The 25432-nt window shown below is 40.5% G+C and overlaps 1 protein-coding gene across 14 annotated transcripts in view; it reads right to left on the bottom strand.

Annotated features, from left to right (window-relative positions):
• ARHGAP24 (Rho GTPase activating protein 24) overlaps positions 1-25432 on the bottom strand; it is a 460450-nt gene that overhangs the window by 13070 nt on the left and 421948 nt on the right. For all 14 annotated transcript variants that reach the window (XM_055588999.1, XM_055588994.1, XM_055588995.1 and 11 more), the window contains one exon: positions 474-606. In XM_055588999.1, the coding sequence (XP_055444974.1) occupies positions 474-606 (133 nt within the window). The remainder of the gene's footprint in view (positions 1-473; positions 607-25432) is intronic.

Here is a 25432-nt window from a genome sequence, read left to right as displayed (position 1 = left end):
GGCAGTGTGGCAAGGAGTGCTGATTTCATTCATTCTTCAGCTCTACTTTCCTTTTTAATGAGAGAGAGGATTATAAATGGGACCTGTGTTAGTGAAAGTGAAGGTTACTCAGTTGCGTCCAACTCTTTGCCACCCTATGGACTATACAGTCCATGGAATTGTCCAGGCCAGAATACTGGAGTGGGTAGCCTTTGCCTTCTGCAGGGTATCTTCCCAACCCAGAGATCGAACCAACGTCTCCCACATTACAGGCAGATTCTTTACCAGCTGAGCCACTAGGGAAGCCCAAATGTAAAAATCTAACTGTATAAAAATCTAACATGTATAAAAATCTAACTGTGTGTAATGTCAATACTTAGCATAGTGGAAAACAATCCAAAAACAGGGCAAAGGAAAATTTACAGGTTAAAGACAAGGAACACTGACAAACCCCCCAAATAACAGCATTTTAAGAAATAGTTGCATTGACTTACAGCTTCCTCTTCTTTGCTGAGCAGTTTGGCACAGGACAAGAAGTCTTCATACTTGGCATAGGGAATAACCGGTTCTGGGAGTTCTCGGAGATACAGTTTAAGAAGTGATGCCACTGTGTGTACATCCGTGTTGCTGTGGGGATAGAAGTATGAAGATTTTATACTATTTGATTAATTTTTCATCAAATATACATCTAAGAGTCAGACTTCTGTATTCTGTTGGCAATTAAATTAGTCAGTCCAGCTTTCAAGAGGCATGTACTTAGGTAACGCCTATTAGATGCTACCACAGGTGGGGAAGAGAAGGACCTAGAGGGACTTGGAATCCTCAGTGTGGTTTGAAAATATTCAAAAGTGCAAACACTCATCTTTTGTGTGTATCTGATGTTAAGCAAGAAAGTTACTTTCATAAAACAATGAGAATATATGTACCAGATTTTAAATAAAACATAATGCAGCATACCCCGAATGCCCAATCTACATATGTGTGTGTGATCAGTTATCTCCAACTCTTTGCGATCCCTGTCCCACCAGGTTCCTCTGTCCATGGAATTTTCCAGGCAAGAATACTGGCATGGGTTGCCATTTCCTACTCCAGGGGATCTTCCTGACCCAGAGATCAAAGCTCTGTCTCCACATCTCCTGTATTGCAGGCAGATTCTTTAACCACTGAGCCACTGGGAAAGCCCTATGTGTATATTAATTAATACAAAATTAATTATCTCTGGATCCTAAATTCATTTCTTCTTCTCTAGAAGACATTGGTGATTGGTTATAGACACATGAAGTTTAGTATGGCATGTTCTAGCTTTTTAATAAAGCTCATTTTAAAGATGGTTGTTCTCAGCATGATTGCTTGTCTAATAATCTAAGATAGCTGTGAATCCTTAGAGTCTTTTAGAAAGCAAAGGGAGGTGCTACAAAAATAAGCACTGAAAACTCAATGTGTCCTTTGTGTAATACGCAGAATTTATTTTTATTTTCTGCTGAATACCAGAGCAGCAGGATAATCTGCTGAAATATTAATTTATATTTTTTCTCTGTATCCCCTGTTAATCCATGAAGATGGCTGACAGTAGAGATAGTAAGAGGCAGTTGTTTGTTTTGGGGATTTTTTGGTTTCCTTTTGCTTTGCTTCTTGGGGGCTGGTGGGGAAAAGGAGCATGGGAAGGAGAGGTGGTGGTCAGGGGGAGGGTGAAAGGTCAATTGATTCCCAGGAAGTGGGAAGAGCGGTGGCGAGCAAGACCAGGGATTCTGTAAGCTGTGGGAACAAACACTCTACTCCCTGACTCTGCTTTGGGAAGTACTGAGTCGCTGAAAGGTCTTCCTTCAGAAGCTGGGATTCAGGCACTGGGACTTCCTGCCTCCGTGACTATTCTCTTGCCCCAAGGGTGACATAGAAGCAGAGTTGAGTTCATAGTTCTACATGGACTGAAAAAACGGGCATCTCAGTTCTCAATTTTGGACTCTCAGTTTGATTTCCTCAACTATTTCCCCCGCATCTATTCCGTAATGGAAATTACAGAAAACACAATGGCTAGGACCCTAAGGAGTATTCTAGCCTGCTCATAATTTATAATCTGGTGGGGGCAGGAGACAAAGTAGATAACACAGGTGCATGCAGGCTAAGTCCCTTCAGTTGTGTCCGACTCTTTACAACCCAAAGGATCGTAGCCCGCCAGGCTCCTCTGTCCATGGGATTCTCCAGGCAAGAAGACTAGAGTGGGTTGCCATGCCCTCCTCCAGGGGATCTTCCCTACCCAGGGATCAAACTCGTGTCTCTTATGTCTCCTGCATTGGCAGGTGGGTTCTTTCCTGCTAGTGCCACCTGAAAAGCCCTAATAATACAAGTCAGTCAGTCAGTTCAGTAGCTCAGTCGTGTCCGACTCTTTGCGACCCCATGAACCGCAGCACGCCACGCCTCCCTGTCCATCACCGACTTCCGGAGTTTACTCAAACCCATGTCCATTGAGTTGGTGATGCCATCCAACCATCTCATTCTCTGTCATTCCCTTCTCCTGCCCTCAATCTTTCCCAACATCAGGGTCTTTTCAAATGAGTCAGCTCTTCGCATCAGGTGGCCAAAGTATTGGAGTTCCAGCTTCAACATCAGTCCTTCCACTGAACACCCAGGACTGATTTCCTTTAGGATGGACTGGTTGGATCTCCTTGCAGTCCAAGGGACTCTTGAGTCTTCTCTAACACCACAGTTCAAAAGCATCAATTCTTTGGCACTCAGCTCTCTTTATAGTCCAACTCTCACATCCATACATGACCACTGGAAAAACCACAGCCTTGACTAGACAGACCTTTGTTGACAAAGTGATGTCTCTGCTTTTTAATATGCTATCTAGGTTGGTCATAACTTCCCTTCCAAGGAGTAAGCGTCTTAATTTCATGGCTGTCGTCACCATCTGCAGTGATTTTGGAGCCCAGAAAAATAAAGTCAATAACACAAGTATCTAACTGCAAAGTGTGTGAATGATAATAAGGAAAAGTATTGGGTGCCATCTAATAGCAAAAAAAGACTAATTCAGGAGTTGAAGGGCTTCTCTGAGGAAGTGATGCTGAGGCTAAGATGTGAAGGAGTGTAAGAATGAACTGAGAATGAAGAATAAAAGAAGCCATTCTGATTAAAGCAAGGCAGGTAAACAGAGCCCAAAGTGGGAAATTGACAATAAGCTAAGGGAGAACAGAGGTCAGAGGATGAAGTCTGAGCAGAGGGGAGCATCCTCAAAGACCACAGGACTTCATCTACCTCAGAATTAGACAGGGTAAGGGCTGAGGTTTTCCATTTTAACATCGAGCCAGTTGGGGCTGGTAGGATATACTGTCAACCATTTTACAGATGCTAAAATGATGGGGGTGTTCTCACAGGACCTGTCTTTAACTAATTTTATTGTTTTCATAATTATAGAAATGAATTTTTTTCTATTAAGTTTCTAATAGACAATATAGAAACCATCTTAAAGGCTAGTAAAGAAAATAAAAATCATGTTTCTGGGACATCTTGAAAACTGTGTTCAAGTTCACTTATTCCTAAAAATACTTTCTAAAATATTTTTTGAAAAGATATACATAAAATAGTCTTAATGGTAAAGCAAAATAAAAGACACTAGTTTTTTTTTTTCTTTTCTGGTAAATTACTCTATTTCATACAGTCCAAAGCCCCCCTGTGTTTCTCTAGATATGCAGTAAAGCATCAGACGCTTGAAAGCACAGTCACGAGCATTAACAGAACCACAACCTAGGGCAGGATATGCAGTGACATCTATTATTGCAATTAAGGATTTCCATTTTTTGATTCCATTCATATCTAGCCCACTCTATTCCAATCCAATCCATGACTAGGTTGTTGGGTTGTGTTGCCTTCAAAGTTAATGCTCCTTCTAGTAGCGTTAGAGAAAAGCACAGCAAAGAATACCAAAATAATATAAAATGAGTATAACTTCAATGGGGCTTCCCAGATAGCTCAATGGTAAAGAATCCATCTGCCAGTGAAGGAGACATAAGAGACTTGGATTTGATCCCTGTGTACAGAAGATCCCCTGGAGAAGCAAACGGCAACCCACTCCAACATACTTGCCTGGGTAATTCCATGAACAGAGGAGCCTGGTGGGTACAGTCTATGAGGTCAGAAAGAGGTGGACACACCTGAGCCACTGAGCCCATGTGCGTAATTTCAATATGTGGAGTATATCAAGTATAATTTATAGGCTCATATAAATAGAATATATAAAAATGTGAATTAAATGCAATAAATAAATGAGACAATAATGATAAATAAGAAATATATTTTGAAGAAATCTGTTTGTGTTTCCATGATGAACTATTCATTACATTGCCTGTTCCCAAGCACGCTGTTTTTAAGGTAGCTTGCCTGTTGTCGTTGTTTAGTTGCCAAATTGTGTCCGACTTTTGCGCTCCCATGGACTGTAGCCTGCCAGCTTCCTCTGTCCATGGGACTTTCCGGGCAAGAATACTGGAGCGGGTAGCCACTTCCTTCTCCAGGGGATCTTCCCCACCCAGGGACTGAATCCATTTTTCTTTATCTGCTCCTCTGGCAGGTGGATTCTTTGCTACTGAACCACCTGGGAAGCCCAGCTGACCTGTTATTTCCTGTATTATTTTGCTTCTAATGAAGTTGAGCTGTAGCAGTGAGGACCTTTGAACAGTAGGTGGCGCTAAAGCAAAGTTAGACTAATGGCAATGGTGTGAAAACTGTGAAGGATGAAAGAGCGCAGAATCATTCTTCACCCACCAGCAATTTTCTTAGCACCAAAGCTGCAGTAATGCTCCAGGAATAGAAATATCTGAGCTATGAATCAAGATAAGAGATGTGAACCGGGATAACTATTTTATTCCTTCCCTAAAGTGATACATTAATTAGTTTCCAGCATTATAAGTATATACCTATACTCTGCTAGTTATATAAAAATGGTAAGAAAAAAATGACAAATATGTTATTTTTTATTTCAGTTAGTAAAGGCTATTACATTTTTTTTTTTTTTTGCTTAAAGGCAACAACTTAAAAATTTATGACTTTTTGAGATGCTTTGCTAAATTTAGGTTATTTTGTAGAAATAGAGACTTCTCCCTTTGCATTGTGCTCTCATTTTTAGCTTTGTTCTTTTCCCACTGAACTTCCCTTGTGGCTCAGCTGGTAAGGAATCTGCCTGCAATGCAGGAGACCTGGGTTCAAACCCTGGGTTGGGATGATCCCCTGGAGAAGGGAAAGGCTACCCACTCTAGTATTCTGGCCTGGACAATTCCATGGACTGTATAGTCCATGGGGTCACCAAGAGTTGAACACGGCTGAGTGACTTTCACTTTCCCACTGAATGGAAGAAAACAATTGTTTCAGGAAGACTGGAACATGTTTGTCAGTTCCAGTTCACCTCAGGAGGATCCCAGTCCATCCTCCTTAACTGCCAGTAAGCTACTCACTGCAAGGGGAAATCTGATGTTTCTCTGAAAAATCTCTTTGTATATCCATTCTACAAACAGCTACCTCCTGCATCTAACTCTGCAGCCTTGTAACTCTTACTGAAAACCCCCTATTTTGCCTAATTAATATTTGCTTTAATATGTACAATTAAGTACATATCCATGGTATGCGTTAATTGCTCAAAGTATCTCATGCGATACACTCTTTGCCTCAGAGAAATATATCATGTCTTACAACTAAGTGAATTGACTGTATTAGAACAAGAGTCGATATACAATAGGGAGTTAAAATCCCTAAACTGGTTAATAATAGTAGTAGTAATAATAATAGTAACAATAGCAGCAGCACACACTTATACACATCTGTCCCTGTCTCAGGTCCTCAGAGTAGCCCAACGAGTGGATCCTTTTAAACTCCACTTGGGTAAACAAACAGGAAACTGCACAGAAAGCAAATTGGAGCTAATCACTGAGATATGAGGGGTTTTGTTTTTTTTAAAGAAGCTCTTTTGAAAAACATTTTATTTACTTATTTTTGGCTGCCCTGGGTCTCGCTGCTGCACACGAGCTTTCTCTAGTTGTGGAGAGCAGGGGCTACTCTCCAGTTGCAGCGCTCAGGCTTCTCACTGCGGAGACTTTTCTTGTTACTTTCGAGTTCAGGCTTTGGAGTTTGGGCTTCAGGAACTGTGGCACATGGGCTTAGCTGCTCTGCGGCATGTGGGATCTTCTCCCACCAGGGATCGAACCCACGTCTTCCACATTGGCAGGTTCATTTTTTTACTGGACCACTAAGGCAGTCCCAAGGTGGGGGTTTGGGTGGTTTAAAAATCTCACTCTTGGTAGAAATTCAAAACTATGTGCTAATGTAAATTCATTACCCAGACCTCAGGTCTTTTTCACTCACCTGGTGGTAAAATCTGTTTTCAGAAATTAAGTTAAAAATTGTGCATGTCATATCCAGTGAAAGCAAAAAGACCATGGCAGGCCCAGGGATCCCGAGTGAAAGAGCTATCAGGCCAGAAGATGCTCTGTAGAATATGTCCCTTAATTGCTCAACAGATGGAGTTTGTTTCACCTTAGATTGGACTTGGAGTTTAATTCTGGTTTCTGTGGTGTTTTTTGAAATCAAGCCTGATTTCCATGTGACTTTCTATAAAGGACCCAATTTTACATCCTTGCAGGTCTTCCTTTGGTCATTTTGAGATTGCTCTATCCTTCACTCACCAAATAGTTCTTGAACACCTACAGTGTCTACTGCCTTTCACTCCATCCTAGGTATAACAGACATGAACACCATAGATCTTTTTTGTCCCCCTTGGGCTTATATTGCTAACCCATCACCATCAACTTCCCTGATAGCTCAGTTGGTAAAGAATCCACCTGCAATGCAGGAGATCCTGGTTCGATTCCTGGGTTGGGAAGATCTGTTGGAGAAGGGATAGGCTACCCACTCTATTATTCTTGGGCTTCCCTTCTGGCTCAGCTGGTAAAGAATCCGCCCGCAGTGAGGGAGACCTGGATTCAGTCTGCGTTAGGAAGATCCCCTGGAGAAGGGAAAGGCCACCCACTCCAGTATTCTAGCCTGGAGAATTCCATGGACTGTATAATCCACGGGGTCGCAAAAAATCGGACACGACTGAGCAAATTTCACTTTTCACTTTCATCACCATCAACACGTTTCCATACCATGCTTCATTTGTTTGACTTAAACTTTTTCTGTATATTCCAGGTGGAAAGTCCCTGCCAGGTGTGTGGTTGTAAGAAGCTTTTTATACTTCCCAGAATTTGCTTGTTTATTTATAATCTATGTACAATATAGGCCTCTGACTAATCTGGGAAAAAGGAATCTGACAACAATCCCTCTTGCTCATCCTCTAACCCCACTTCCACCTTCCCTGATAAACAGACTCATGCACACAGATAAGGAGAATGCTACAGTGATTACAAGTATAATACCACACAGATCAAAACCTTAAGACTTTTAAGCCTCAAAATTAGAAGTGGGAATTTTTCACTGTGGATACAGAACACATCATAATTTAAGTGACTAAAATGAATTTCCAGTGTACCCACACAGGAAATTTATTACAGTTATTGCAAAGTTCTTTGCAACACATATAGTGAGATGACCTAAGATCTGCTTGGAATTAAGAAAAAATAATGTAATACCCATCAAGTCACAGGGAGAACGTATATGAGACTGAAACATTCAGGAGCATTACCAAGATGAAGCCTGCCAACAAACTGTCTAAAACTACACGCTGTTCTATGCGCCAAATTCACCAAGACATAGAAAAGTGAGTCCAAAGGCAGTAGGCAGTTCCAAACTAAACATTTAGAAGAAAAGTCTGGTTCTGTTCTAGCTTTTCTTTTTTTTAAATGTATTTGTCATAACCAGATACCAGTACGCTTTTTGGCAGTGAAATCTGAATCTGGTCAAACTGTCTCGCCTCACTGTAGTTATGTAAGAGTCACTGCTGAATTACATACAACACCAAAGGACAGTTTTATCCGTCTGGACCACACTGAATTAGTGCTTGTCTCCAAGAAGCCTCCAGGCTTAAAAGCGACGATGGCAGAGAACTACATGATGACCCTTGTATGGACTGAACACGTTTCCCCCAAATTTATATGTTGAAATCTCAACCTCCGATGTGATGATGTTTCGAGATGGGACCTTTGGGAGGTAATTAGGGTTAGATGAGGTCATGAGGGTGGGACTCTGGTTTGATGGGATTAGGGTCTTTATAATAAAAGACACAGGTAAGCTTGCTTCCAACTCCACTTGCTCTTGTGCCCAGGCAAGAGGAAAGGCCAGGTGAGTACAGGGTGAGAATGTGGCCATCTAAAAGCCAAAAAGAGAGTCTTCACCAGAGCCCACTCATGCTGGTATCCTGGTGTTCGACTGTCAGTCTCCAGAGCTGTGAGAAAATAAATTTTTGTTGCTTAAACCACCCCGTGTGTGGTGTTCTATTAAGGCAGCCTGCGTGCATGCGAGCCTGCTCAGTGTCTCAGTTGTGTCCGACTCTTTGCGACCCCCTGGACCATAGCCGACCAGACTCCTCTGTCCATGGGATTTCCCAGGCAAGAACACTAAAGTGGGTTGCCATTTCCTCCTCCAGGGGATCTTCCACCCCAGGGATCGAACGTGTATCTCTAGCATCTCCTGTATTGGCAGGTGGATCCTTTATCACTGAGCCACTTGGGAAGCTGTAATCTAACTCCCAAATCTGCATCTGGTGAGCTTACTTATAAAACCATGAAGGTATTGACAGAGTCCTAGGTAATGAAATGTCATCAGAAAGACAGAAACATGCTTTTAGATAATGTGGGTTTATGGACATGTTGCCAGATTAACCAATGTGACACAGAAGAAAGTGATTCTCAGCCTTGGTTGTTCACTGGAGTCCCCGGAAAGCTTTTTAAAAACACTGATGATTGGTTCTTATATATTCTGATTAAATTAGACTAAGTGAAGCTTGGGCATTGAAATTTTTTAAAGAGCTCCTCTATTCTCCAGGTTGATTCTTAATAAAGAATATGTACTTGAGGTGGAAAACTTCCAAATAAGGAGGCAATTCTAATGTGTAATGTCATATGTTAAAATCTGGCTACTCTACCATCCATTAGAGCTGACTAATTACATACTCATCTCCCCAGTGTTCCTGATGACAAAGGTAGGAGGGATGGTGATGGGAGATGTTGTTCCTGCTCAAACCAAACTGTCACGTTGACATTTTTTTCCTACTTCTAAGTTACTTACACGTATGTGATTACTTATGTGTGTATAGACTTCTCCCTTAAAATGTTAGCTAGTCTGGAAATCAATCCTGAATATTCATTAGAAGGACTAATGCTGAAGCTGAAGCTCCAATACTTTGGCCACCTGATGCAAAGGGCTGACTCATTAGAAAAGACCCAGATGCTGGGAAAGATTGAAGGCAGGAGAAAGGGACTACAATGGACGAGATAGTTGGATAGCATCACTCAATGGACATGAGTTTGAGCAGGCTCTGGGAGATGGTGAAGGACAGGGGAGCCTGGTGTGCTGCAGTCCATGGGGTCACTAAGAGTCAGACATGACTGCAACTAAACAACAACAAATCAGATAACAAGAATATTTGACAGTATGATATAAACCCAACATACCATACACACATATGCACACACATGTGCACACACACATATATGTGTATAAGGTATTCAAAATAAGAAATAAAATACTCTGAGTGCAGGTGTAGGAAGATATTCCTTTGAGAAATCTGAGCTTGATGATTCCACATAATAGACCACTCAAATGAAAATAGCTATATCTCTACATGAGAAAAAAATTCATGGATATTCCTTGATTTGCTATTTCTGACAAATATTTCCCATGGGTAAGTCTCTAATTTCATTCATATTTTGCCACCTCACTCACCTTCTCCTTCTCTGGCCATCATTGCTACCTAATCAGCCCCCAAGCCTTTTTCCCTCTGCTGGCCTCTAAGTGTTATTTTCTGTGTATACACCCTGGCTAAATCCAGGAGGTCAATTATCACTTCTCCACAATGATTATGAGTATACATCTCCATACCAGACTTTTCCACTGAATTCTTAGACATCCTATATCCTCTCTGAACTCTGTATAAACAAAGCTGGATAACAGCAAAAATCTTGCAATAAAATTCTTTCTTTACCATTTTCTCAATGATGAATGGCATCACCATACATACAAACAAGCAAGAAACCTGGAAGTCAACCTAAATTTTGCTTTTCCTGAGACTCTATATCTAAGAGTGACTGACTAGTGATTCTCAGACTGAGCTGCAGTTTGGAACCATCTGGAAAGTTTGAAAAATGCTAATAACTGGATCCTATATATTCTGATGTCATACCTTATGAATCCATTCCCTCTTTATTGACACTACTCAAGTTCAAGATCATATCACTCACTTCCATTAATATAACAGCATTGGTCTTTTTTGCTATAAGCCTGTCTTCCTACCCTAGACCCCAAACACACATATATAGGTGATAATCATTTTACCAAATACATAATAAGTGACAAGTAAAATGCCTTGTCATATAGCTTTTGAGGCCTTCCCAGGTGGCGCTAGTGGTAAGGAACCTGTCTGCCAATGCAGAAGACATAAGAGGTACAGGTTCAATCCCTGGGTCAGGAAGATCCCCTTGAGGAGGAAACGGCAACCCACTTCAGTATTCTTGCCTGGAGAATCCTATGGACAGAGGAGCCTGGAAGGTCCATAGGGTCACAAAGGTTTGGACAGGACTGAAGTGACTTAGCACGCATGCATGCATAGCTTTTGGATACTACATCTGAATACAAAGGGAGGATGTTTAAGAATATAAGATAAATATATATCACAGAGAAACATACATACATATTTTATAGGCAAGTCATTAGAGGTGACATCATTTAGTCAGTTTGGATTAGTGTTTGAGAACATTGCTTCACTTTATAAATAGCCACACTCTTATTTCTCTAAGTAAGTTAAAAATTTAGACTAAAAAATAAAAATAAAATCCAATGTTTTCCATTACAGCACCAAGGTCATTTCACTGGAGTGGAAAGGCTAATGCAAATTAGACATTCAAAAGGCTTTATGTAGAATATTCAGAGACATTTCCTCACAGCAATATTACAACAGTATAACTCTATTTTAAAAAGGCTACCATATTCATAAATAGGCTTTCAATTCCAACAATAATAAAAACAAAAAACCTAAATAAACCTTAAATTGCTAATAGTAAAGAAGTTCTGGACATCTAACACACAGCATAGTGAATTCAGTCAACAATATTGTATTATTAATGTCAAGTTTGCCAAGAGACTACATCTTAATTGTTCTCACTAAAAAAAAAAATTATAATCATGTGATCTGGTAGATCAGCAAATCTGGAAAACTCAGCAGTGGCCACAGGACTGGAAAAGGTCAGTTTTCATTCCAATCCCAAAGAAAGGTAATGCCAAAGAATGCTCAAACTACTGCACAATTGCACTCATCTCACACACTAGTAAAGTAATGCTCAAAATTCTCCAAGCCAGGCTTCGGCGATACGTGAACCATGAACTTCCAGATGTTCAAGCTGGTTTTAGAAAAGGCAGAGGAACCAGAGATCAAATTGCCAACATTTGCTGGATCATGGAAAAAGCAAGAGAGTTTCAGAAAAACAGCAATTTCTGCTTTATTGACTGTGCCAAAGCCTTTGACTGTGTGGATCACAATAAACTGTAGAAAATTCTGAAGGAGATGGGAATACCAGATCACCTGAACTGCCTCTTGAGAAATCTGTATGCAGCTGAGGAACTGCAACAGTTAGAACTGGACATGGAACAACAGACTGGTTCCAAATAGGAAAAGGAGTACATCAAGGCTGTATATTGTCACCCTGCTTATTTAACTTATATGCAGAGTACATCATGAGAAACACTGGGCTGGAGGAAGCACAAGCTGGAATCAAGATTGCCGGGAAAAATATCAATAACCTCAGTAATGCAGATGACACCACCCTTATGGCAGAAAGCAAAGAAGAACTAAAGTGCCTCTTCATGAAAGTGAAAGAGGAGACAGAAAAAGTTGGTTTAAAGCCTAATATTCAGCAAACTAAGATCATGGTATCTGGTCCCATCAGTTCATGGCAAATAGATGGAGAAACAGTGGAAGCAGTGGCAGACTTTATTTTTTTGGGCTCCACAATCACTGCAAGACGGTGATTGCAGCCATGAAATTAAAAGGTGCTTACTCCTTGGAGGGAAAGCTATGACCAACCTAGACAGCATATTCAAAAGCAGAGACATTACTTTGCCAACAAAGGTCTGTCTAGTCAAGGCTATGGTTTTTCCAGTGGTCATGCATGGATGTGAGAGTTGGACTATGAAGTGAGCTGAGTGCTGAAGAATTGATGCTTTTGAACTGTGGTGTTTGAGAAGACTCTTGAGAGTCCCTTGGACTGCAAGAAGATCCAACCAGTCCATCCCAAAGGAGATCAGTCCTGGGTGTTCATTAGAAGGACTGATGTTGAAGCTGAAACTCCAATACTTTGGCCACCTGATGCAAAGAATTGACTCATTGGAAAAGACCCTGATGCTGGAAAAGATTGAGGGCAGGAGGAGAAGGGGATGACAGAGGATGAGATGGTTGGATGTCATCACCGACTTAATGGACATGAGTCTGGGTAAACTCTGGGAGTTGGTGATGGACAGGGAGGCCTGGCGTGCTGCAGTTCATGGGGTCGCAGAGTCGGGCTGGACTGAGCGACTGAAGTGAACTGACCTGGTGAGGTGCTAGTGAACACTACAACGGCAATCCTGCTGTGATATATATGTTATGGGCTCCCCAGGTGGCGCTAGTGGTAAAGGACCCCCCTGCCAATACAGGAGACACATGAGTCAGGGTTTCAGTCCCCCAGTCAGGAAGATCCCCTGGAAGAGGACACGGCAACCCACTCCAGTATTCTTGCCTGGAGTATCCCATGGACAGAGGGACCTGGTGGGCTACAGTCTATGGGGTTGCAAAGAATTGGACACGATTGAAGCGACTTAGTGTGCGCGCACACACACACACACACATGCACATCTGTTATATTGAACAAACACTGCATGCCTTAAACTTACAACATGTTTTATGTCAATTACATCTCAATAAAAATAAATTTAAAAAGGTGTTTTCAGTTACAAAAATTAATTAACATATATAGTAAAATGAGTTAATATGGCCCTTATGACTTGGGATCCAAGGTCCACTGTTATGTCCAAAGTTAACTTGGAAGTAACATTCAAACACTCATGGTGCATCCTTTTACTATAAATGACATTTTGTGTGTGTGTGTGTGTGTGTGTGCGTGTGTGCACGCGCTTGTGCTCAATCATGTCCAACTCTTTATGATCCCATGGACTGTAGGTCACCAGACTCCTCTGTCCATGGAATTTTCCAGGCAAGAATACTGGAGGGGGTTGCCATTTCCTTCTCCAGAGGATCTTCCTGAACCAGGGATCAAACCCACATCTGTTTCATCTCATGCACTGGCAGGTGGATTCTTTACCACTGCGTCACCTGGGAAGCCCCATAAATGACATTAATACCATACAAACTCTTGTCATATGCTATGAAAAAAATTTTCCCATACATTTTTCCCATAGAAAATAAATCTGAGGTCAAAGAGTCACAAAGATTTTATTAAACTAAGACTCTATCCATATTTATAATGTATATAATACTTAGAATAAGTATTAACCTAAAGAATTATTTGAAGGTCACCAATGATGTGATTAGAGATAGTCCATTTGCAAACCACAGAGATTCTGCATGTGTATTTACATACTATATATACATATATATACATACTACATACACATTAAGGTACTACAAATGCAAATAAGCAACATGTAAAACTAGTCGGTGTGGAAGACATTAATAAGAAAACAAAGTTATATTAAGGAAACTTTGGTGGTTAGTTTTCAATAACTAGAAAAATTATTCTAGAAAAATTATTTGTTATACTTAACTCTGAGTTGCAAGGAGTTAGGCACGATTGAGCGCTGCTGCTGCTGCTAAGTCACTTCAGTCGTGTCCGACTCTGTGCGACCCCATAGATGGCAGCCCACTAGGCTTCCCCGTCCCTGGGATTCTCCAGGCAAGAACACTGGAGTGGGTTGCCATTTCCTTCTCCAATGCATGAAAGTGAAAAGTGAAAGGGAAGTCGCTCAGTCGTGTCCGACCCTCAGCGACCCCATGCACTGCAGCCCACCAGGCTCCTCCGTCCATGGGATTTTCCAGGCAAGAGTACTGGAGTGGGGTGCCATTGCCTTCTCCCCGATTGAGCGCGCGCACACACACACACACACACATTATTTATAGTACAAGGATGCACCGTTTGTGTGGGAATGTTACTTCCAAGTTAAATTTGGATGTAACATTGAACCTTGAATCCCAAGTCACCAGGGCCATATTAATTCATTTTAATATCCATGTTGATTAATTTTGTAACTGAAAACATATTTGTTTAGTTTATTTTTATTGAGATATACTTGACATATAACATCGTGTTAGTCTAAGGTGTTATTCATAGACTTTTTGACGATATATCCAATTGGTTTTATGGTATGAAGAAAATGAATCAAGACTCCCCCTGATTGACTATGCATGTTGGATTTTGTGTTCTCTCAGTGCCAGAACTTTATTATATTTATTCAGAATTGTCTCAGGAGAAAGCTCTAGCCTTTGACATTGCACAGAGTATCTATTGTTGCCAATGGAAGAAGTAGTTAGTTTGCTACGATTTTTAATAAACATAGGCATTTCTAATTTAGGTTGGGAGTCACGATGGAGTAATATCCACGCGTTAATACTTTCTCTGGCTGTTCTGTGAAATATGATTTCCTAAATTCATGAAGTGTGAAATATATGCCAGGAAATGCACGAATGATTTAAAAAATTGGAAAATTATTGTCAATTCAGATGACCTATTTTCAGGTGGATATAAAGAAAGCACTCATAGTAAGTGACACAAGAAAACTCATTGACAGATATTTTAAAATTATATGTAACAAATTGCACTTATTATTCATTGGATTATGTGACTACAGCTTGAGAGAAGTGGACTAAGATACTTCTTGTTCACTTCACATATCCCCCAGGAATGGCTCAGGAAAAAAAAAAAAAAAAAAACTGGAAGGAATAACATATATTTGCTAAGCAAGACCATCCCCAAGAAAAAGAAATGCAAAAAAGCAAAATAGCTGACTGAGGAGGCCTTACAAATAGCTGTGAAAAGAAGTGAAAAGCAGGGGAGAAAAGGAAAGATATACCCATTTGAATGCAGAGTTCCAAAGAATAGCAAAGAGAGATAAGAAAAGAGAACCCTCTTACACTGTTGGTGGGAATGCAAACTAGTACAGCCACTATGGAGAACAGTGTGGAGATTCCTTAAAAAACTGGAAATAGAACTGCCTTATGATCCAGAAATCCCACTGCTGGGCATACACACTGAGGAAACCAGAAGGGAAAGAGACACATGTACCCCAATGTTCATCGCAGCACTGTTTATAATAGCCAGGATATGGAAGCAACCTAGATGTCCATCAGCAGATGAATGGATAAGAAAGCAGTGGTACATATACACAATGGAGTATTACTCAGCCATTAAAAAGAATTAATTTGAATCAATTCTAATGAGATGGATGAAACTGGAGCCTATTATACAGAGTGAAGTAAGCCAGAAAGAAAAACACCAATACAGTATACTAACACATATATATGGAATTTAGAAAGATGGTAACAATAACCCTGTGTACGAGACAGCAAAAGAGACACTGATGTATAGAACAGTCTTATGGACTCTGTGGGAGAGGGAGAGGGTGGGAAGATTTGGGAGAATGGCATTGAAACATGTATACTATCATGTATGAAACGAGTCGCCAGTCCAGGTTTGATGCATGATACTGGATGCTTGGGGCTGGTGCACTGGGACGACCCAGAGGGATGGTACGGGGAGGGAGGAGGGAGGAGGGTTCAGGATGGGGAACACATGTATACCTGTGGTGGATTCATTTCGATATTTGGCAAAATCAATACAATATTATAAAGTTTTAAAATAAAATAAAATTAAAAAAAAAAAAAAGAAAGCCTTCCTCAGTGATCAGTGCAAAGAATAGAGGAAAACAATAGAATGGGAAAGACTAGAGATCTCTTCAAGAAAATTAGAGATACCAAGGGAACATTTCATGCAAAAATGGGCTCAATAAAGGACAGAAATGGTAAGGACCTAACAGAAGCAGAAGATATTAAGAAGAGGTGGGAAGAATACACAGTAGAACTATACAAAAGAGATCTTAATGGCCGACTCACCTAGAGCCAGACATCCTGGAATGTGAAGTCAAGTGGGCCTTAGGAAGCATCACTATGAACAAAGCTAGTGCAGGTGATGGAATTCCAGTTCAGCTATTTCAAATCCTAAAAGATGATGCTGTGAAAGTGCTGCACTCAATATGCCAGCAAATCTGGAAAACTCAGAGAAGTGGCCACAGGACTGGAAAAGATCAGTTTTCATTCCAATGCCTGACAAAGGCAAAGAATGTTCAAACTACTGCACAACTGCACTTATCTCACACACTAGTAAAGTAATGCTTAAAACTCCAAGCCAGGCTTCAACAATACATAAATTGTGAACTTCCAGATGTTCAAGCTGGTTTTAGGAAAGGCAGAGGAACCAGAGATCAAATTGCCAACATTTGCTGGATCATAGAAAAAGCAAGCGAGTTCCAGAAAAACATCAATTTCTGCTTTATTGACTATGTCAAAGCCTTTGACTGTGTGGATCACAATAAACTGTGGAAAATTCTGAGAGAGATGGGAATACCTGATCACCTGACCTTCCTCTTGAGAAATCTGTATGCAGGCCAGGAAGCAACAGTTAGAACTGGACATGGAACAACAGACTCGTTCCAAATAGGATAAGGAGTTCATCAAGGCTGTATATTGTCACCCTGCTTATTTAACTTATACGCATAGTACATCATGAGAAACGCTGGGCTGGAAGAAGCACAAGCTGGAATCAAGATTTCTGGGAGAAATATCAATAACCTCAGATATGCAGATGACACCACCCTTATGGCAGAAAGTGAAGAAGAACTAAAGAGCCTCTTGATGAAACTGAAAGAGAGAGAAAAGTTGGCTTAAAGCTCAACATTCAGAAAACGAAGATCATGGCATCTGGTCCCATCACTTCATGGCAAATAGATGGATAAACAGTGGTAACATTGTCGGACTTTTTTTTTGTGCTCCACAATCACTTCAGATGGTGACTGCAGCCATGAAATTAAAAGATGCTTACTCCTTGGAAGGAAAGTTAAGACCAACCTAGACAGCATACTAAAAAGCAGAGACATTACTTTGCCAACAAAGGTCGTCTACTTAAGGCTATGGTTTTCCCAGTGGTCATGTATGACTGTGAGAGTTGGACTATAAAGAAAGCTGAGTGCCGAAGAATTGACGCTTTTGAACTGCGGTGTTGGAGAAGACAAGGAGATCCAACCAGTCCATCCTAAAGGAGATCAGTCCTGGATGTTCATTGGAAGGACTGATGTTGAAGCTGAAACTCCAATACTTTGGCCACTTGATGCGAAGAGCTGACTCATTTGAAAAGACCGTGATGCTCGGAAAGATTGAAGGCGCGAGGAGAATGGGATGACAGAGAATGAGATGGTTCGACGGCATCATTGACTCAATGGACATGAGTTTGAGTAAATTCTGGGAGTTGGTGATGGACAGGGAGGCCTGGCGTGCTGCAGTCCATGGGGTGACAAAGAGTCGGACATGACTGACTGAGTGATTGAACTGAACTGAACTAAAGTATACTATGATTATGTAATTATCTAGTGAGATGTGATGGAGAAGGCAATGGCAAGCCACTCCAGTACTCTTGTCTAGAAAATCCCATTGATGGAGGAGTCTGGTAGGCTGCAGTCCATGGGGTCGCTACGAGTCGCAACTGAGTGACTTCACTTTCACTTTTCACTTTCATACATTGGAGAAGGAAATGGCAACCCACTCCAGTGTTCTTGCCTGGAGAATCCCAGGGACGGGAAGCCTGGTGGGCTGCCGTCTATGGGGTCGCACAGAGTCCGACACAACTGAAGTGACTTAGCAGCAGACTTAGCAGCAGTGAGATATGAATGATGATCTCACATTTCTTGTTTAAAATGGGGTATGCCATCTTTCCTAACATTTGACTCCTCATGTACAGACATGAAGTATTCTTTCATAGAGGGTTTATACAATGCTACCATCGTTCATATCTTGACATTAGTAACTGTATGTACCTGAGACTGTCACATAGCTCCTGCTGGCTTCAACTGTACTCAGTACTTGAAGCATTATGAGCTGTAATTTCAGTTTCATGTGGTCTTCAAAATCCTGGCAAACAGTTAATGAACTTGCCTTAGCTAAGATAGAGAAGTTACAGCTGTATTTAGTTACTTTACAATTTTATGTTGTCTGCCTACATATTTTTCCCTTTACTAAACTCCACAGATGGAATTTCAGGAGAAACAAAGGAAATGGCATCATCATAATACATTCAACTATTAATCTTTTTTTTTTTTCTGAGAGATTTCAGATTATGCAACCAAGAATGTTCCAGAGAAGCATTATTGATGTTCTGATGCTGATGGGCATATGCTAAAAATATCTTTTAAAATTCCCCCAACAGCATTTAAAATCCATGTACATAATTTAATATTTTCATTTTTAAATAAAAAAACCAGAACTAAGTATCACACATAATTTTTCTAATTATTGAAAACTAAATAGCAACCAAAGTTTCCTTAATATAACTTTTTTTCTTATTAATGTGTCTTCAACACTGACTCTTTTGCATGTTGCTCATTTATTTTTGTAACCATCGTAAGTTTGGGAATTTTTGGAGGAGAGGGGCTGAGTGGCAAGGCCTGTGGGATCTCAGTTTTCCAACCAGAGATGCAGCATGTGCACTGGAGGCACAGAATGTTAGTTAACCCCCGAACCACCAGGGAAACCAAAATTTTGGAAGATTTTGATGATCTGACTCTAGGATAAACAATAAAGGAGGCAAACATTCTTTTCCAGAATACTTATTTTCTTCTAATAAAGTCAATAATGTAGGGGAAAAAAATCTTTGTGCATTATAAAGGAGATGAATAAAGGTTTAGTTTTACATTGCTGAATCTATGATTCATAGTCTTAAAAGGAACTTAAATGGATTTTTCTGGTGTATCCATGTGAATCTACAAAATCAACACCAAAAGTGTTCACATCCACTCAAAACTTGTCCCTCCTTTGGACACTTCAGTGGTCTTTTATTATGACACAAAAGCATTCTCCACATGTGAGCTAAATGATACCATCCCAGTTGGGGCTTCCCAGGGGGCTCAAAGGTAAAGAATTTACCTGCCAATGCAGGAGATGCAGGAGACATGGGTTCAATCCCTGGATCAGGAAGATCCCTTGGAGGAGGAAATGGCAACCCACACCAGTACTTTTGCCTGGAAAATTCCATGGACAGCAGAAGCCAACATTACAGTCCATGGGGTTGCAAAGAGTCAGATATGACTGAGTGTCTGATCACACACATATATATTGAGGGAAAGAAGAAAAAGTTTTAAAAGAATCCAATTATATACTTATTGTGGCTCTCACACTAAAATGTTGTTCAGCTCTTTGTTGGAAAGGATACTTTACTACCACATATACAGTTGCTGCTGCTGCTGTTAAGTCACTTCAGTCGTGTCTGACTCTGTGAGACCCCATAGACGGCAGCCCATCATGTAAATTCCCTATATTACAGCTCTTTGAGTTGTGAACTTTCAAAGATGCAAACACGTATTCCATCCATGTCAGTGTGTGCCTGATAAGTCGTGTTCAACTCTTTGTGACCTCATGGACTGTAACCTGCCAGGCTCTGCTGTCCAAGCATTCTCCAGGCAAAAATATTGGAGAGGGTTGCCATTTCCTCCTCCGGGGATCTTCCCAACCCAGGTATCAAACACACATCTCTTGCATTGCCAGGCAGATTCTTTATCACTGAGCCACCTGGGAAGCCCAATGCCAGGCATGAGAGAAATCACAGCTTGCCCTCCATTTCGTATTGCTGACCATCCTTCAGCTCTACCATCTCCCACCCCCTTCTCCCTCCCCCAGTCAGTAACTCTTCTTGCCTGTTCGCTCAACACCAGTCCCTGTAGGCCAGCTGTTACACTGTACTACTGAACTCGTCAAGGGACTGTACTGTAAGATTAAAAATGTTTTCCTTTTGTGTGTGTGTTTTTAAAGTATTATTTGTGTTAAAAGTATTATAAACTTATTACAGTATATACAGTATTTGTGTTAGTTGGGTACCTAGGCTACGGCAGGAGGAGAAGTGGGTGACAGAGGATGAAATGTTTGGATGGCATCATCAACTCAATGGACAAGAGTTTGAACAAACGCCAGGAGATAGTGAAGGACAAAGATGTATTGAATGTCTACATTGTGTCAGACACTGTTGTAGATGTTAGGGGAAAAAAGATGATCAAGAGTCTTAAAATTCTCTACTTTCTTTGAGCTCATGTTTTAGTTACACATGCAGAGTTTTGCTTTACAAAAATAGATTTTTAAGTGAATATCAACAGTGAGATCATCATGAGTATGTATATGTAGGCTTTCTATAGTTCACAGATGTTTACCTTAATTCCCAGAATACAATCTTGTTTCTTTAGCAATTTTTCAACCATTTCCTTATAATAAAGTATCAAGATAATCAGAAAAATAAAAAACCGTATGCCTTCTAAGATGTATTTAAAGAATGGCTCATACACATATAAAATGATGCACAGAATCAGTGTCATCAAGGAAATGCGAACTACAACAGCAATGAGATACCATTCCACATTCACTAGAATGGCTAGGATAAAAAAATGAAACACTCATATGTTGCTAGTAGAAATATAAACTGTTGCAGCCATTTTGGAAAACAGTTTGGCAATTACCCAAATGTTCAACACAGGTAAAGCCTAGCAATTCCACTTGTAGGTGTGCACCAAAGAGAAATGAAAACATGTCCACGCAAAATGCATATTCACAATATTACTTCTAAAAGCCAAAAAGCAGAAGCAATTGAAATATCTACCAACCGATAAATGAATAAACAAACTGTAGTATATCCACACACTGAAGTTCTATTCATGAATGCAGAGCAACAAACTGCTGATATTTGCTGAAATATGGATGAAGTTCAAAAGCATTATGCTTAAGTGAAAAAAGCTGGATGCAAGAGACCATATATTGAATAATTCTATTTATACAAAATGTCCAAAAAAGGGAAAATCTATAGAGACAGAAAGTACGTTAGTGACTGCTGGGGAGGAAGGGCAGCTAGGAATAACAATAAGGGTACAAGAAATGCTATTTGAGTGATGAGAATGTTCTAAAACTGATACATGGTAACAGCTGCATAATGTGGGAAATCTGTTAAAAATCACTGCCTTGAAATGGGCAAATTGCATGATATGTAAAATGTAACTCAATACATTTATTTCACAAAATATATACCTTTAAGGGATGTACTTTCACCAAACTCCTGCAAGAATATTTGCAATCTGACTTACAAGACACACAAAAACATATTTTCAGAATATAAGACCTTATACGTATCTTACTTATCTGTTTCAGTAGGAATCGCTATGGAGATTTCAAAACTGAAAAGAAGATATTCTGTATTATAAACACTGAAGAGTTCATAGTTAAGCACAATTTCTGTATTTATGTGTTCAGGCATATTACTTTTCCTTGTCACGCGTGCATGCTATGCATGCCAAGTCACTTCAGTTGTGTCCAACTCTTTGCGACCCCATGGACCACAGCCCGCTAGGCTCCTCTGTCTATGGAATTCTGCAGGTAAGAATACTGGAATGGCCATGGCTTCCTCCAGGGGATCTTCTTGACCCAGAGATCAAACCTGTGTCTCTTATGTCTCCTGCATTGGCAGGAGGGTTCTTTACCACCAGTGTTCTTGCCTGGAGAATCCCAGGGACGGGGCAGCCTGGTGGGCTGCCGTCTATGGGGTTGCACAGAGTCGGACATGACTGAAGCAACTTAGCAGCAGCGGCGCCACCTGGGAAGCCCAAAATGTTAAAACCATCATCATCAATGTCATGATACTTAAATGATAATAAATATGCTAACTGCCTTCTTCACATTGTACCATTTATTCCTGGTGTTTTTGTTCCACTCTCTTTTATTTTTAAGTGCATGAATACAATTGAGGGGGTTATTAGGGATTATTTCCATTTTACATACAAGGACACTAGGAATTTGGAGAAGTAACTAGTCTCAGATTGTTAACATATGAAATAAATGGTGCCTGCTTCTCATCAAAGTCTGAACTCTTATTCCTCCACTGTTTCTTACAAATAAGTACACAGATGCCAACTGACAGATATGCCAAGTACTGGGAAAGTTCTCGGTTAATTGGCTATTTTTTTTTTTTTCATCACTCCATCAGGTTAGTGGAAGTGAGCTTAAATTTATTCAAAATTAAAATGAAAGGAAAGAGAAATTCAGGTCCCCCGCTTCAGATGTACTTTTAAAATACATTACCAAGAGAGTAAGCATAATGGAACACGACAGATTTCCAGCTAACAATCTGTCTTACATAAAGTATTTAGTAAGTATTCATTTGAGCAAGTATTTTCCACATATGAAACATTTTCCCTGAAGCTCATTAATTTTTCAGACCTTGGTATGTTTACAAGAGGGTTTCAGGAGACTCTTGCAAGTTACACCCATGGTTCAAATTAGATATGAAGCCAAACATTCATGGAAGTAGGGCTGTCAGTACTGGCGAAGAGTGGACTGTATTTCCCAAAGTGTGGTTGTTGTCCAGTCACTAAGTCATGTCAGACTCTTTGCAACACCGTGAACTGAAACACGCCAGGCTTCCCTGTTCTTCACTGTCTGCTGGAGTTTGCGCAAACTGCTGTCCATTAAATCCGTGATGCCATCCAACCATCTCATCCTCTGTCACCCCCTTCTCCTCCTACCTTCAGTGTTTCTCAGCATCAGGGTTTTTTCCAATGCACTGGCTCTTCACATCAGATGGCCAAAGTATTGGAGCTTCAGCTTCAGCATCAGTCCTTCCAATAAATATTCAGGGTTGATTTCCTTTAGGATGGACTGGTTTGATCTCCTGGCAATCCAAGGGACTCTCAAGAGTCTTCTCTAGCACCACAATTCAAAAGCATTGATTCTTTGGTACTCGGCCTTTGTCATAGTCCAATTCTCACAACCGTACATGACAATGGGAAAAATCATAGCTTTGACTATATAGACCTTTGTTGGCAATGTGATGTCTTTGCTTTTTAATATTCTGTCTAGGTTTGTCTTTTCTTTCAAGAAGCAAGCATCTCTTAATTTCACGGCTGCAGTCATTATCCATAACGATTTTGGAGCCCAAGAAAATAAAATTTGTCACTGTTTCCACTTTCCCCCCATCTATTTGCCATGAAATGAAGGGACCAGATGCCATGGTCATAGTTTTTGGAATGTTGAGTTTAAAGCCAGCTTTTTCATTCTCTGTTTTCACCCTCATCAAGAGGCACTTCCAAATCAAGTGCCACATGGACAGGACATTAAGTGATAACAAATGACACAGTAGCAACACTAGTACATTTTTGATTTGCTATTCCTGATTATTATATCAAGTGGAAGTACCAGTTGGGGATGAAAGAAGTTCTCAAGTGCTTCTGGCACCTGCCAATCTTTACTTTCATCAAATAAACAGAGGTTCCAAGGGTCAGAGTTTTCCCAAAGCAGCTATATTCAGATAGCATTTAATAATATGCTTTGTGGCCATTGCACTTGTGCTGTATTAACCTTGTATTTATAGCAAGTGATGCTGCTTTTTAGGGGGGAAAATATCAAGTTCCTTTTACAATGAAATTTATCAAAAATAAAAACGCTGAAAAAAATTTAAGGAAAAATATCAGAAAATCAAACACAGGTGTTACAAGAATATGGTCAAAGTCAGGATAGTCCTATGTCATTCGACAGACATTTGAAAAGTACTCTAAAACAATGGTTATCAGTCTTGTCAAGCCACCATAATATATAAGAACTGCATCAAAATATAGAAATGTTAGGAGCTACCATAGCTAAATAGATGCCCAGAACTTTGGAGGGCTGACTTCTTTCTGGACTTGGGAAAATCATCTCAATTGCTGAAAATAAGTAGCTAATTTGCCATCTATAAGTTCAGGGCTTGCCTTAGGTGAACCCCTCTGAGTCTGTACTTTGCTTTTCCAACTCTACCTGTTCTTATGCCCTCAAGCTACTATTTTGTTTCTTCACTTTCCACAATCAGGCTCGGCAAGATCTTTAATTTATACTATGATACAAATGCTCTATGTCTGTAGTATGTTATCCAACTCCACAGTATTTGAATTTTAACATGGATCAAAATATTGTTGTTCAGTAGCTAAATTATATCTTACTCTTTGTGACATCATGGACTGCAGCACACCAGGCTTCCCTGTCTTTCACTATCTCCTGGAGTTTGCTCAGACTCATATCCATCGAGTTGGTGATGCCATCCAACCATCTCATCCTCTGTCATCCCCTTCTCCTCCTGCCCTCAAAAATCTTTCCCAGGATCAAAGTCTTTGCCAGTGAGTCGTCTCTTCCCATCACGTGGCCAAAGTATTGGAGCTTCAGCTTCAGCATCAGTCCTTTCAATGAATATTCAGGGTTGATTTCTTTTAGGATTGACTGGTTTGATCCCCTTGCTGTTCAAGGGACTCTCAAGAGTTTTCTTGACATCAAAGCAAAGGTATAGGGATGTATTTTTTAGGCTGTTCTAAAATTTCAGACCCATTTTAGCAGATAGGAAATTTTTTATTTTACACATAAAATGCATTCCCTAGAAAGTAATTTATTTTTCACAACAGTGTAAGACCTGTTTAGCCAAGTCAGAACTAATACGCAGCTCCCAGTAGTGCCTTGATGTTAATTTTTGTCTTCATTTCATATATTAGAAAATGGAGGCATGTCACTATCAGATCAGATCAGTCGCTCAGTCGCGTCCGACTCTTTGCAACCCCATGAATCGCAGCACGACAGGCCTCCCTGTCCATCACCAACTCCTGGAGTTCACTCAGACTCACGTCCATCGAGTCAGTGATGCCATCCAGCCATCTCATCCTCTGTCGTCCCCTTCTCCTCCTGCCCCTAATCCCTCCCAGCATCAGAGTCTTTTCCAATGAGTCAACTCTTTGCATCAGGTGGCCAAAGTACTGGAGTTTCAGCTTTAGCATCATTCCTTCCAAAGAAATCCCAGGGCTGATCTCCTTCAGAATGGACTGGTTGGATCTCGTTGCAGTCCAAGGGACTCTCAAGAGTCTTCTCCAACACCACAGTTCAAAAGCATCAATTCTTCGGCACTCAGCCTTCTTCACAGTCCAACTCTCATATCCATACATGACCACAGGAAAAACCACAGCC

This window comes from Bubalus kerabau, chromosome 7 (genome assembly GCF_029407905.1).
Source record: "Bubalus kerabau isolate K-KA32 ecotype Philippines breed swamp buffalo chromosome 7, PCC_UOA_SB_1v2, whole genome shotgun sequence".
Classification (NCBI taxonomy): Eukaryota; Metazoa; Chordata; class Mammalia; order Artiodactyla; family Bovidae; genus Bubalus; species Bubalus kerabau.
The sequence above is the reverse complement of the archived record's forward strand: the minus strand, read 5'-3'. Positions and strand labels throughout refer to the sequence as shown.